General features: G+C 42.9%; 1 protein-coding gene across 1 annotated transcript in view; it reads right to left on the reverse strand.

Moving 5' to 3' along the window:
- LOC147337049 (protein NLRC3-like) overlaps positions 1-14,698 on the reverse strand; it is a 646,813-nt gene that overhangs the window by 195,531 nt on the left and 436,584 nt on the right. The window contains exons 1-3 of the mRNA XM_086287139.1: positions 2,925-3,048; positions 2,568-2,669; positions 1,497-1,575 (exon numbers count right to left, since the gene is read on the reverse strand). Of these exons, the coding sequence (XP_086143265.1) occupies positions 1,497-1,575; positions 2,568-2,669; positions 2,925-3,043 (300 nt within the window). The 5' untranslated portion in view covers positions 3,044-3,048. Of the gene's footprint in view, positions 1-1,496; positions 1,576-2,567; positions 2,670-2,924 lie in introns of the transcript that reaches the window.

Consider the following 14,698-nt stretch of genomic DNA (forward strand, 5'->3'; position numbering starts at 1 on the left):
GGCGCTGCCCAGGGACAATAATCTATGTGAGAGGTGGAAAGTCATACAGGTGTCTGCTCCTGCCTTCAGTTATTTTATCTACTGTGTGTCAACTGGCTGAACCTCCTCCAACTGTCTACTGTCTCCCTAAACTCAACAATGACTTCGTGATCTATCCATTCTCTGACCAAACACATCCTGCTGCAGGAGGTTAACATAGCAGCCAATGATGATCCCACTCACTGTGAACAACACATTTGGACCTGATTTGCTGCTCTGGTTTACACGTGAACTTCCACTGCTGCTGTCACCAAGTTGAGAGGCTCTACAGAAAAACTGGACTTGTCCATAAAAATCATAAACTACATTACAAGGACAGCATTGCTCAATCAACTCTAATTACTACTGACATGTTATCTCTTCTAACTAAGGTACAGACACTCAAACTTGCTGCTTTCAGTGAGAAGTCAAATGTCTGAATATGAGCTGGAAGCTGCTGAGAGTCCTCCTCCTTCCCGTGGGGTTTACTTTCTCTACTACTTTCACTATAAACATGCCCCTTTCATGCACCTGCAGAGGGCCACCAGCAGATGGAGCTGTCTTAAACAAATCCACTTGGATAGTTAGCTGTAGATGACTTTATCAGTATGATTGTAGGACTTTGAGTTATTCTTCAGATTTATTTAAACTCTTATATTGTGCACAAGTGTTGAGCGACCCATAATTTCTCTGTACTTTTCATAAGAGCAGCCAGACTTTCAGCTGGTTTTTCTTTGCTCTGCAGGTTTTATGAAGGTGTGTCAAAGCTGTTCTTTGGACATTAGCTGCTTTTTAAATCATTTTCAGTCCTCGTACAGGAACACTCTTCAAGCTAAATCCAAGTGTGTTAGACCAGAGTTAACCTGATAGATATGTGTGGGTGTGTAACTCTTAGAAGCTGTTTGGCTGCTTTTTATGGGGGCTGGGTCTTTGGAAAGTGTTTTAGTAACACACCCTGAACTGCACACTTTAACAAACAACATGAGATTTTAACTGTAATGTAAAACTCATGTGATTCACTGTTATTAAGCACAAACACATCTGTGGCCCTGTTTCCATTAGTAGCTGCTCAGATCGACTCACCACAGGTCGCCACGACTGGACTGGATCCACTGGTTTCCATTACAGTTGAGGACCACCTAATGTGGTCGTCTCAATACAGCCGAGTGTCAGCTCACATCATTAGTAAGTGCTAATGCTGCTAATTTCCATCATATTTGTCATTTATTGCTCAAAGTTATTGAAGAAACAGTTATTCAGCTTCATTCCCACTGATCTCGACTACAAACTGTTTCACTTTGGTTTCTGTTTAAAGCCTCGATGTTTAAAACGTTTCCCTGTGATCACATTTGCTCCGTCTGATTTCAAAGTTTGTTTCTTTTGGTCATTTAGTCCACAGAGTCCTTGGTGTTCTGAAAGTGACCTATAAATAAATGCATTATTATTAATATTAAAGTAGTTGTTGTACATGTACAGACCATAAATATGGAGTCCAGCTGTGTTTGATGCTGCTGGGCAGACTGACCACTGGGAACCTCTGAGCTCTGCTGCTCCACTCTGTGGAGGAACCATGAAGGATTAGATCCACACAGGATAAAGATCCAGGAGTTTCTGCTCAAATAACTTCATCTGAATCAAGTCTGTCAAGTTTTAAACTCTCAGATTGTGAACATATCAGTAATTTTCAGTCTGTTTTCATGGACGTCCTTTCAGTGGTGATGTCAGGGATGATTTTGAAGAAGCTCATCAAACTGAACCATCAGCAGATCACTGCTCCAAAACCAGAACATGATCCGAGTCTCCCTCCACCACCAGAACACCAGCTTTACTAACGTGGTAGATCAGTGTAGTACAGATCAATAACTGATGAGTCATTTGATCAAAATCACTGAGTGCTTCACGTCTGACCCTCTGATGCTTCTGTAGACATTTTGCATATTTAATGAATGTCTGACAGTTTTACATTCATTCTATGAACACAGTGGAAATGTTGTGTTATAGTCTCCATGTTGTTTCCAGCATCATAAATTCTTAAGTTCAGAAAATTAGATTCTTTCTTCACAGCTGAAAAACAACAACATTTATTCTCTATTGAAATCTGCATCGTCCACTCCAAAGGTCACAATCTGAAGGTAACATCTGGTTTTGTTCCCTGTGGTTAACTCTGAGCATCAGTATGGTGTGATTTATCCACTACATCCACACCACTGTGGTTCAGTGTTGTCCTGATGGAGTAACAGCAGCCAGTATGATCCAGGCTTTAGCTGCTGGGTCTCTGTGTGACCTCTCAGACTGTTTAACAGATCAGACACAAAGAGAATCAGAGCAGCTCTGTTCTTTAAAGACAAACATGAACCCACTCAGGTCACACTTTCCCCACAGATATGAGCATCACTGTCCTCAAACAGCAAATGACCAAGTCGAACATTTGGATCTTTTCTCTTTCATTGTTTTCTTTTTAATGAATCTTTGTAACAATCTGAGGATGTTTCAGGTCATATTTATCCAGGAAACACAAACATGTAAAGGAGTCATCACAGCTCTCTGACCTCGTTGCTCCAGGTTCACCACTGAAGTCTGGAGGTCGACGTTTGGACCGGTCACTCCTCACAGACGGACAGCTGGACCCTGCAGACTGTGACCTCTGACCTCTGCAGACACAAACATGATTGAAGCAGCTGTGATCACACAGACTGCAGATAATGCAGCTGTTTCCTGTCAGTAACATCCTCTTAGATTAGAGTTCAGCTTTTTACAGGAAAACTGGACAAAACTGATTTTTGTTACAAACTCATTTTCATTTCCTCTCAGCTCACAAACACAGTCAGACAATCAACCAGAGTCAACACTGATTATAATGTCAGTGCAGAATTATTTCTGTTACTCAGTGAGTTCAGCTCTCTGACCTCGTTGCTCCAGGTTCACCACTGAAGTCTGGATTTAGAGGTTTGGACCGGTCACTCCTCACAGACGGACAGCTGGACCCTGCAGACTCTGCTCTGTCCTCCTCTTCCTCCATCATCATCTTCAGTCAGTCTGAGAGGTAAACCACAAACACTCAGTGAGTTCACATTAACAGGAGGAACTGAGTTACAGTCGCTGACCTCTGACCTGTCATGTGACCATGAAACCAGGTCAATGTGTCTGTAGGTTCAGTCATCCAGGTCATGTGATCTAAGGAGCTTGGAGGGAAAAGAGACGTCTTTAAGTTTCTGGAAGACGTTTCATCAGAGAAGCTTCTTCAGCTCTAAAACCAAACGGTGGAGAGTCCCAGATATTTAAACCTGAGAGGGAAAGAAAGCATGTCGCTGACCCACCACTGATGTTATTTCAAGGAGGAAACTGAGAGCCTTTGCACCAGGAGCACAAACATCAGCTCCAGCAATGATCCACTGATGTGTTTTTATTCCATGTATGAATGTTGTTATTGACAGAGATGACGTTTGTGTGTCAGTGATGCAGTGACTGTTGTTGTTACCTGTACAGGCTGGTTAGACTCTATGAAACAGATCATACAGATCTCTGCATGTTAGAAGAGACTATTAAAGGTCATGAATGAGACAAAGGCAGGGAGGCGTCCTTTACAGCTAAACAGCAGAGTGAGAGAACAGCCAGCACCTCTACATTTATCACATTATACAGCACATGTATGATACTGACAGGGATGAGAAGAATTTAGTGATTCTGATCCCATCATTGATATTACTTATTGATTCTCAGTAGCTCTGCTCTGACAGTCACCACCATCACTGAGCAGCATATCAAAGACATTTGTGCACATTAACTGCATGTTGTGGCTCAAATATTTGTGCATGTTGGAGGCATTTCCTCTTTGTTGTGATCAGTGTTGGTCATTACTCAAAACAGTCATTATTACACATATTACACAGAACACTTTGATTAAAAGTAATGGAGTACGTTACTTCATTACTCCTCATAACATTACTTTGATGTTAAAATGAACAAATGAGCATGTAACAACATAAAGCTGAGGTACAGCCCCACACACCAACACAGATCCTGATGAGGTCACGTGATGTTTCTCTGAGTGTTTATGAACACAAATCAAAGATGAAACAGCACAAAGACACTTCAAAGTGATTCTACTGTAGAAACATGAACAGGTAGAAACCTGCAGCCTGACTGCTCATCACTTTGTTACCTGTTCAAGTTCAGCAGCAGCAGCTCACTTTATCACGGTGCTGGTCTGGGGTCAGTGTTTACTCAGCTTTACGTCACTCTGGGTTCTTGGCTAGCTTAGCGTTAGCTTAGTGTTAGCATGCTGTGTGCTAGCTCAGCGTCAGAGCTCTGCAGGTGTCTCGTGTGTAAATATTAATCAGTCACAGTAAAGGAGGTAAAGGGCTGTGACGTCATCACGTACGCTGCGTCCTCTGTGGGCTCTGAGTGAACTCAAAGTACAAACTACAAGTACACAAACACGAACGTAGCTCAGAGTGGCGGACACACTCGGCCTCGTTGGTCCAGCTGTGAGTCCGTTACCGTGAACTATGGAGCGGCAGATTTGTGCTGAACTAAGCTGCACACAGCTGATGTTAGCCAGGAAACATTACACACTGACTTTAATGGAGAGACCGGAAATACAAACACACACAGTTTGTTGTGTGAAGAAATCAAACACGAGCTGAACAAACAGTAAAGTTCCTAAAGACAAACTGTTAAAGGAGGAAACAAAGCAAACTTACAGTTTCTTCACACCAACAACAAGCTCCACTCCACACCTGGACACTAAACACAGACACACAGGTGAGCTGCTTCCTGGAAGGAGGCGGGGCTCCACCTGAAACTCAGCACAGGTGGGAGGGGCTCAGCTCTGTGTGTGCTGATGTGTTAACTTTAAAAATATGCCGTCTGACTGCTCAGACTGAGTCAGAGTAAAGTTCACATGCTGACGTGTGGAGACATGAAACCTTGTTGTAGCTGCAGGTGTGAACACACTGATCCCAGATCAGCTCTGCTGTATTTGTAACATGAACATTTCTGCTGCAAAGCTTCAAATGTTCAGCATGTTTCTCTGTTTCCAGTCTATAGATCCAGTCACACTTTCTACCTTCACCTGTGCAGTAAAGACTGAGAGCAGAGCTGAAAGCAAGCGTCCAATCAGTGAGCAGCATCAACACCTGAGCTTCATTCAGACTCTGTTATTGAAGATGTTGTTGGTACAAAGTTCATCTGCTGCTCACATGAATCCATGAAAGATTTATTTCACTGAATGTTTCTTCAAAGCTCATTTCAACCTGTTGAAGTCATGAATGAAAGTGCAGACTGAGAGTGGATCACATGATGTTTGAGGTGTGTCATGTGACATGTTCAGTATTGTCACACATGTCTAGATTGTCCCTGATATCATAACTGCTCAAACACTGATGATTATATTTGAAGAATTATTCCTGATGGCAGCAAAGTTTGAATGGAGCTCTCTGTCTGTGCTGATTTGTCGCCCTCTGGAGGTCAAAGCACAAACTGCATGATGTCACTGTAACCACCACAGAGACAGGAAGTGTTTTTATGACTGAAACACTGAAATGATGCTAACGGCTGTCGTTAGGCTCACTGACAGCAGTGCTGATGTGTTCATGTCAAACACTGGCTCAGGTCAGACTCCTTCATCCTTCTCCAGCGTGAGGCCGCCCTCAGACCCACAGGAGCTCTGACCTTTGACCTCCTGACCCTAACCATTTTAGTCTTGTTGCATCTTTAAATGCAAATCCTGTGAAATGGTCAGGGGCGGCTCTAGAGAAATTTTCTTAGGGTGGCAAAATCAAAGCCTTTTCCCCCCAAACACATATGCAGGTGGTTACATGTGGTTAAAATGATTCAAATGCAGTAAGTATGCACGTTTTTCATATAAATATAGTCTATAACTTAATTATTGTCTGTACCCACATGATTACACACTTTAGTTACATGAAACATGTGAGTTTTGATGTTATGTACTGTACAGCCTGTATATTAAATACATATGTAGCCCAATAAGTATAAACTCCAGAAAGCTACACAACATGGGGCGCTTCATTTACAAACACAAGTCTAACTTAAGTTTCACTGTTTTTGTTAGAAAACTGTCACATTGTTGCAGCTTAAATTACACAAAATGTCAGAAATCTGCACTGTCATGAACAAACATGTAAACCTCATTTTTCATGATTTGTTGGATTCACCCTCTGAGGTCTGAAATACAACCGGACATTTGTGACTCCTTTGAGTTTACGTTTGTATTTCACCCTCAGATTGTTTCATTTTATTTTTTCCTCCTCTTGCTTTGTTTGGTATCTTTTCAGCTCAACTGAATTTAGTTGTTTTTTCACTGACATACTGCATTAGTATTACTATTACTATTAATGTAACTATTACTGATCTGAAATCACACAAAGAACCTAAAATCCTAGCAGTATTTTTTACTGTAAAAAAACCACAGACGTGTTGGGTAAATGTTTATAACTTGAAATGCAAATATAAATTGTACATTTTGTAAACAGATACAACTATTTATCTAAAAATGCAGCCAATACACCTGCTGTTTTTTCATTTTCTACAACCATTTAAAATAGCACTCACCTTCCTTCATTTCCACAGTGTAACATCCACCCACCTGTGTAAAATCAGAAATTCCCATGGTGTTGTTCAAAATGTGCTCTGGCACAATCATAAGCATCGCTTGCTGCTGAAAACAAGAAGAAAGCCGTCCTGCTATGGGCTGAACCATTTGTTAATGTGGAGGGGGGGACACTATGGAATATATCCAGTTCTAGCATTTATATTCACTGCTGACTGTAACTACGCTCAAACTGTTAAACTTATTTTAATAAACAACACCGTCATATGCAAAACTGGGGTGGCACTTGGGGTGGCAAGGGATCATTTTAGGGTGGCACTTGCCACCCCATGCCACCCTTCTAGATCCGCCCCTGCTGATGAAGCCAACAGGTTCACTTCATTTGCAAAAAGCAGATATGAGTTTCTGAGGCCACAGTCTTCTGTGGCAGAAGGGGAATCAGGGGAAGCCCTGGAGGAGTCCACCACCCACCAGAAACAGGTCTGAGCTCTCACTGCAGTGGTAAAGGGGCTACACAGCCCACATGAGGCTGAGGGATGCAGCCTTCTGTCAGACTGTCACTAACACAGAGAAACACCCGTGTACACTCATACTCATGGGCACATACACCAATCAACCTAACCCCACTAACTGCTCGTCTTTGGACTGTGGGAGCCAGAGAACCCAGAGAGGACCCAGACATGGGGAGAGCATGCAAACAGCTTAGATGTTGGATTTGAACCCAGAACCTTCTTGCTGTCAGGAAACAGTGCCAACCACTTTTCCACTGTGCTGCCTGTTTGACTCTGATACACCCATTTTTGAGCTCTTAAAAACAGCCCTCCACACAACAGGGACAAACCATAAAGGACTTTGTGGCTTGTAGCAACCAAAGAAAGTTTAAGGTGCAAAATAAAGAGGTTGAAAGGAAAGTAATAAAGATGTAATTATAACAGTAATGTTGGCTGTGTATCACGTGTGGCATGTCATTGTGGGGCTGGCCTCTGCTGGGATTGAGAATATGTGATGGCGGGGGCAGGGTTGGTTACTGGGGTTTATCCTGATCTCCTGTTTAGTGGAACTGTGCTCCTTTGAATCCACAGCACTAACCTGGCACACACACATAAAATGCATCATTGCTACAGAGCACAGCAGGACTCATTATGAGTGGTGGGGCAGGCTAGATGGTGTTGAGGAGTCGTATCGCAGTGACACTGGCTCCCCTGCTTCACTCTCTCCTGGCCCACTAATGCAACTCACTAATCCCTCTGTCCCCTTTAGGTGGGGCTCACGCTGACAAGATAAAATAAGCTGCACGACTGGTGGGTGGGGGCTGTGCTGTCAGCCCCCCTGGGTCTGCTCCTCTGTGATCCTCAGTGGGCCAGTATGCCTCTCCTGGTAGCTCCATGGGGGATGGTGTGGTGGGTTGGTGGGTGCCATGGCGACTATGTGCGGACTTCACATTTTTGTCTGCTGTGACAGCTCCTTGATCTGGGCGGGGCCAGTGGGGTGTGGGTAGGTCCTTTGTGGGGCTTTGGACGTTGCCTGAATATTGTCAGGCAGCTGGGTGCTGTGCCTCGACCCTTTCTTCCTTTGCATTTGTGGTTTGGTGCCATAAATGCACAACATAGAAGAGCCACCTCGACGGGACAACACTCAGCGGTTCATCTGTCTCTCTTCCACAGCATGTCTTTATCCTGTCTTCCTTCTCTCACCTCAACCAATCACAGCAGATGGCCCCGCCCCTCCCTGAGCCTGGTTCTGCTGGAGGTTTCTTCCTGTTAAAAGGGAGTTTTTCCTTCCCACTGTCGCCAAAGTGCTGCTCATAGGGGGTCATATTGTTGGGTTTTTCTCTGTATGTATTATTGTACGAGCTACCTTACAGTATAAAGCACCTTGAGACGACTGCTGTTGTGATTTGGTGCTGTGTAAATAAAACTGAATTGAATTAAGAAACAACTCTTAGATTCCTCACATGATTCTCCTGTATTCCTACGGGACGCCAAGGTAATATAACATGGAAGTGTGTCGCAGTGCCTGGTGGCCACATGTTACCCATAAACTGTCAACCTGACCGTACTGTAGCTACGTCCAAAGACTAGTTAAAGATTAAAGCTTTTTGGGGGGTTAAATCTGACATAAATAAAGAAAGAATAACATTAAAGTCGATTCTTTTGATCACTGTAGTTCTACTTTGAGGATATGATGTGTAAAAACCCTCAGTTGTGGCTGGTGGATCTCACATTCCTGGTCTTTGTAATTCCAGTTCAATGAAGCCTCATTTTCACCTTTTTCCAGGTAAATTTTCCCAACTGTTCTAATGTCCATGCTGTGGCATTGTCCCATCATTTGTATTTCCTGTTAATGGATTTTTAATATGGTCTGGGAAATTACTATATATGAGTAACTTCCTGTTGTATTGCAGCTTAAGGCCATTGTCACTGAAATAAAGCCCGAGTTGTAATAGTTTGCATCCAGAACGAGGAAAACGAAGAAACCCAAACACTGCTCAGTGGATGAGTCCGTCCTGGAATAAATACCAGGACAAAACTAAAAAGAAGAGCTTGTTTCCTCGAAGCAACAACAGAAAGCTCTTTGTCTCTACAGATGTTTCTGGGAAACACGTTAACAATATTTAAACATTTGTTCTTAATAAACGTTTTTACTTAATGATGCTTTATGATATTTCTATCTGACCTAATGCAGCAGCGTATCCACATGAACTCTGCAGTGTTTCTACCCAGAGGCCACCGTGGTCCTTCTTTACTAATGCTGAGGGTTTTCTCCCAGCCGTGATAGCCTTTGACAGGTAAACTGAGTCATTCCAGCCCAGTGCAAAAATAACCTCCCTGTCTGCTCTTAACTTCACGCATCGATGCTAAAACGTTGCATAACTGAACCTGCAGACTGTGATCCTGTAGCTGTCGAGGAGAGGGCTTGATGCCGTCCATCTTCTGCTCAATTAACAACGCCTGCAACCTTTTGAGCCTTGGTCCTGCTACAGTCACAAATATAACATCATCACTCTTTATTTGATCCACTACACTGCTGTCATTTCTCTGTTATGGCCCCACAAGGTCACTGAATCAACCCCACAGCATCACGTACAAGTTTTCAAAGCGGTGTTCTAATCTGCTTCGAGCTTTCATCATTTTAGCCAGCCCCTCCGATCTTCTCCAGGTAAACACTACAAAGAAAGAGTTCAGTCTGAATAAAACATCTTGTGCATGTCACACGATACAGCATCCACAGCAGTATACACTGCAAACAGCAGAAGCTCTTCCTTCTTAGCCTTCGGTCCAGCAGTGATGATCTCCTCCTGCTTTTGGTTCACATCACCTTTCTCCTGAAAATCTGAGCTGGGCTTGACAAACCCTCAGCTCAGCGTGATATAAAGGTGGCTCTTCTAGTGTATTTACCATCTCCTGAGCTCTCATTGTTACCATCTCACATTCTTCTCCAATCCATGGTTAGGGAGCTGCTCATAGGGGGTCATATGATTGTTGGGTTCTTCTCTGTATCTATGAAGCGCCTTGAGGCGACTTTTGTTGTGATTTGGCGCTATATAAATAAAATTGAATTGAATTTTCAGGGTCAAAGTTCAGAGGAAAGTTTGTTCAGCAAATGAATGACAATAAATCATACATGTTTGCTGATTCACAGGTTAACAGCCTGGAGGAACAGGGCTGTGTCGTTCCTGTGATGCGATTCAGCTTTATTTCAGCCACTCAACAAAACAACATTATATTATATTTAATATATATTAAATATGTGCCAACTGATTCAGTACGTTTCATGTAGAAATATGTGTGGCAACTTTTTGTTGTAGCAATGATCTCAAAACACAAGGGGGGGGGGGGCTAAGATGAATGTCTGCTGTGAGGACAGGGGGTGTGCATGTGCTCAAGTCACGTGACACGTCATTTACGCAACATTTGGTCGATTTCAAAGTTACAGTGAGATAAAATCATGTTATGGATTGCACTCAGTATATTGTGCCGACATGGTGAGATTGTGTCTGTCGAGCCGAGGAGAGCGTCGCAGTGCCAAAAGCTGTAAAATGAACTATCAGGCTGGAGTGTGCTGCCACAGCACAGAGCAGTCACAGAGTCCTGCAGGCAGAAGAGGAGTGATCGTGTTAGCCACCTTACAAAACAAAAAGACATGAAGTGAAAAGCAGAGCGCAGAGTGAGGCAGAAGAAGACAGACTGGGCCAAGTCCTGCATGTGCGAGAGCGAGCGAGACCCGGGACAACGTCATCCGCCTCGCCTGGACTAGTCCGCCGGCCGGAGGAGGGACAGTGGCTGCACTGTGCAGCCGAAGACTCACTTTGATCGCACAGGAAACGAGCGACGCAACCGGTCCACCGTCCGTGCAAACTGCGCCAGGCAGCGTATTGCACGCTGGAGGACACCGAGGAAAGTCACAGTAGGAGCGGTGCTTAGTGAGAGGTGATGTCGGGGGGACATGGCTTCTTCTCCGGTCACCCCAGCATCGCTTGAAGGAGAAACACCTTCACCCACCGGGAACGAGGAGCCCGCGACCACCCGACAGGTACGACACGCCTCCGAGACCCTCTGCGCGCCCGGTAACGTTGTAACGTTTTACCGAAGTTCATTCGCAAACACACCAGTTTAAGATGGACCCGAGAATCAGCACACGGGAGCACTGGTGTCTGACTCAGCAGAAACGGCGCGACGTGCGTGTAATGCTTCGTATTTGATAACGATGGAATAATTCTTTAAAATAAGCACACAGATAAACACTGGTGGGTGGAAAAGCTCGTGTTTTGGTGAAATGAGTCCCGCCTAGTCCGGTCTACACCTCATTCAGCAAACATCTGAGTCACCCTGAGACGCCAGTGCGCGTCCTTGTGATGCAAAAAGCCGTAAGTGACACGCTGTTTACACGCAGGAGCAGTTTAACACATGCAGGTTGTGCCAGTAGGCGTTTCCTTCAATGTGACACCAAACGTGTAAATCAGTGCTGGGAGCGGATGTTGGACCTGATCAGTCTTAATCTGACAAACTGTAGTTCCTGCTCTGTTTCTAATTCAGCCCCATGACAGACAACCAGCATGTTCTCCTGTCACGTGTTATTGACACGCACATATTTAGTCCGTGTGTGGGATGTTAAAGGTGAGTTTGTTCAGGGCACGATCAGACTGAGGCCATTTCAACAGGTGCAAGGAAGTGTTAGTGTGGTTACTACGGCAGCACTGATGCCCTGATGAGTGCACATGGCTGGAATGAAAAGTCAATGCTATGTATAGCATGAACTACTTGTTGTCTAAGGCGGTGCAGAGAGTGAGCAGGAAATATCTGAGGTTGGATATTTCAGTACATACAGAGCTGTGCAGAGACATTAGGATCTTAAACTATTGTCTGTATCTGGCAAAGCGAGAATCTGAGCCTTGTGTACAAACTGTCTGGTGTTTGTTCTGGCAGGAATATGAAACTACTGTGCACAGCATGCTTATTAAGATGGCCCAGGACCAGGTCATCTTGCAGGATGGTAGTGTTACATCGAGAAGGTTCATCTTTAATTGTTGGATTTCTGTGTGAGTTTTCTCCCTGTGCCTCTGTGGCCTCTCCCCACAGTATCTGTGTTTGTGTTTAAAGTGTTTAAAGTACAGCACTAGATGATCGTATGGGTGAATGTGACTTGTTGTAAAGCACTTTGAGTTGTTGTCTATATAAAGTCTAAATGGAAATCCACTTATGTGCAGAGGACCAGAAGATCCAGCGCATCGAAATAAAAAGTTCTTTGCTTAAACAATGAATTGTGCGATAAAATATTAATTTACAAATTCATTTTTAAGTTATTTTATTTATTCAATACAAAAGTAATTTATTATCTAGTAATTTAATTGAAAAGAAAAAAATTTATAAATCAGTATTTGAAAATAAATTATTATTCCATTAATAAATACTTCAAATCAGAAAAAAAAGAAATAAAATCTCAATAAAAACCTCACATCAAAAATCCTTTTCCTGTGTCGTCTCATGTCCAACATCTGTGTAGGCAGAGTGTAAACACAGAGGCTGAATGGCCTTTGGTATAGGTGCAAAGCTAAGACTGTCTAACCAATGACAGAGCTCCTTACCTCTCACCGGCTAATTTGCATTTATTCATTATGATGTGGTTCAGCATCATAATGCATTATGATGCTGAACCACAGAAACACACACACACACACACACATATATATATATATATATATATATATATATATATATATATATATATATATATATATGTGTGTGTGTGTGTGTGTGTGTGTTTCTGTGGTTCAGCATCATAATGCTGAACCACAGAAACACACACACACATATATATATATATATATATATATATATTAGGGGTGCAATGATACTCGTATCGATATTGAACCGTTCGATACAGTGCTTTCGGTTCGGTACGCATGTGTATCGAACAATACAACATTTTTAATTTATTTTATCAACTTTCCTTCTGACGATGCTGTCTGTGTTGAGCGCTCAGTGGATCTGTGTTCGACTACTCCGCCTAGGCTGCACTGTCGAGCACAGATCCACTGAGCGCAGCGCAAGCTAGCGAGACAGAAGCTAAGCTCGTTGCAACAGGCAAATTGAACCTCCCCCACTAGTGATGGCCAAATGAAGCTTTCCGAAGCACTGAAGCTTGTATTGAAAAACGGTTCATTACTCGAAGCTTTTCAACACAGTCCTCTCCGGTGACATCTGGTGGTGAAAAGTTTGAAGAGCAGCTTGAATCTGCAAAATAAAACGGACTGCTCAATTATCGCTGCTCACTCAAGAGTGGAGTTCTCTCTGATATTGGGCCACCGTTCCGTTGCTTTGAACATGTAATTGGTTTTGTTTTCTCGATTGGGGGGCTGAAAAAAATGTAATGCGTATCTGCGTAATACATTTTGATCAATAAACTTTCCCTATTTAAACATGCACTATGGTGTGGCCTTTCTTTGCTCATAACTCCTTGATGTTGGTAAATACAATAAGTGAGCAATATATATAATATACATATGAGAATGCACAGCACATTATGGAGTATGCCCCTGCTGTGAAGTCCTGCCTCCATCTACTTGTCGTTTAATCACTGGACAGCTGGACAGGTTCATACAAAATATTAGATGAGGCCGATTGTCCTATACATATTTTTGACCTAGGGGTGGGATTGATTGTGAACTGGAAAGGGAAAATGCTTAGGGGGCTGAGTACGGCTGCATCGTCACTGATTTGTAGAATCATTTTGATTCGATACAGGATCCGATTTGATTGGAATCTGGAAAGTTTTGCCTCAGTCAGAAATATTACAATTCTGATCATTTAACAGTATATATCCATAATTTCGTATCTATTAAAAGAAAGCTGACACATGTGAGACTTAATTAGAGATGTAAACAGAGAGTTATGAAACCTGCAGCTGCAGAAGCCAGCGGAAAAAAAAAGAGGCAAACACAGAGCGCGGACCCGCCGACACATCAAAATCTGACTCTGACGCGTCGGGTCCGCGCTCTGTGTTCACGTTTGTATGCAGAATCCGTAAACCTGCTCCCAGTTACTGTTTTAGCTGTATGGTGTTTGACGACATGTTGTGAGGTTTAACCTGAGATGCTGGCGTTTCAGGCATAATAACGTTAATTTACAAATCGACACAGGATTTCAATGAATCAATGTCACTTTATTCAATTTAGCATGGATTGTAATCAGAAAAGCGATAGTCAAAACCCACCCCTAATCAAGAACTTGCAAAGTAAAAACATGCTCTATGTAAGGTAGCCCTTTTGTTATTTACAGTTAAAAAGAGGATTAGTGTTACTGTGCGCTGGCTGAGTCTGTTTCTTTTCTTAGAAATAGTTTCTCCTGCCCTGGAGAAAATCCACTTGCATGGAACAGAAGAGGCTGTGGAGTGCAGGAACCACACTGCAAGTTGGTAGATATGCAGGTATTCCTGGGTCCTGCAGACTATCACCTAACAACAATAAACAAAATGATTTTCTAAACTGTAGCAATGTAATGTACGTATAGTGTCAAATACATTTTTGTAGTCTTCATTAGCTTTAATTCACATGGAAGTGTTCCTGAAGTCATATGCTGTAATGATATTTACATTATGAAAACATGA

Source organism: Aulonocara sp. 'chitande type north' Nkhata Bay, linkage group LG3, assembly GCF_057382095.1.
Source record: "Aulonocara sp. 'chitande type north' Nkhata Bay isolate Kocher_YH1m ecotype deep benthic linkage group LG3, A_spYH_male_GT1.1, whole genome shotgun sequence".
In the NCBI taxonomy this organism is placed as follows: Eukaryota; Metazoa; Chordata; class Actinopteri; order Cichliformes; family Cichlidae; genus Aulonocara; species Aulonocara sp. 'chitande type north' Nkhata Bay.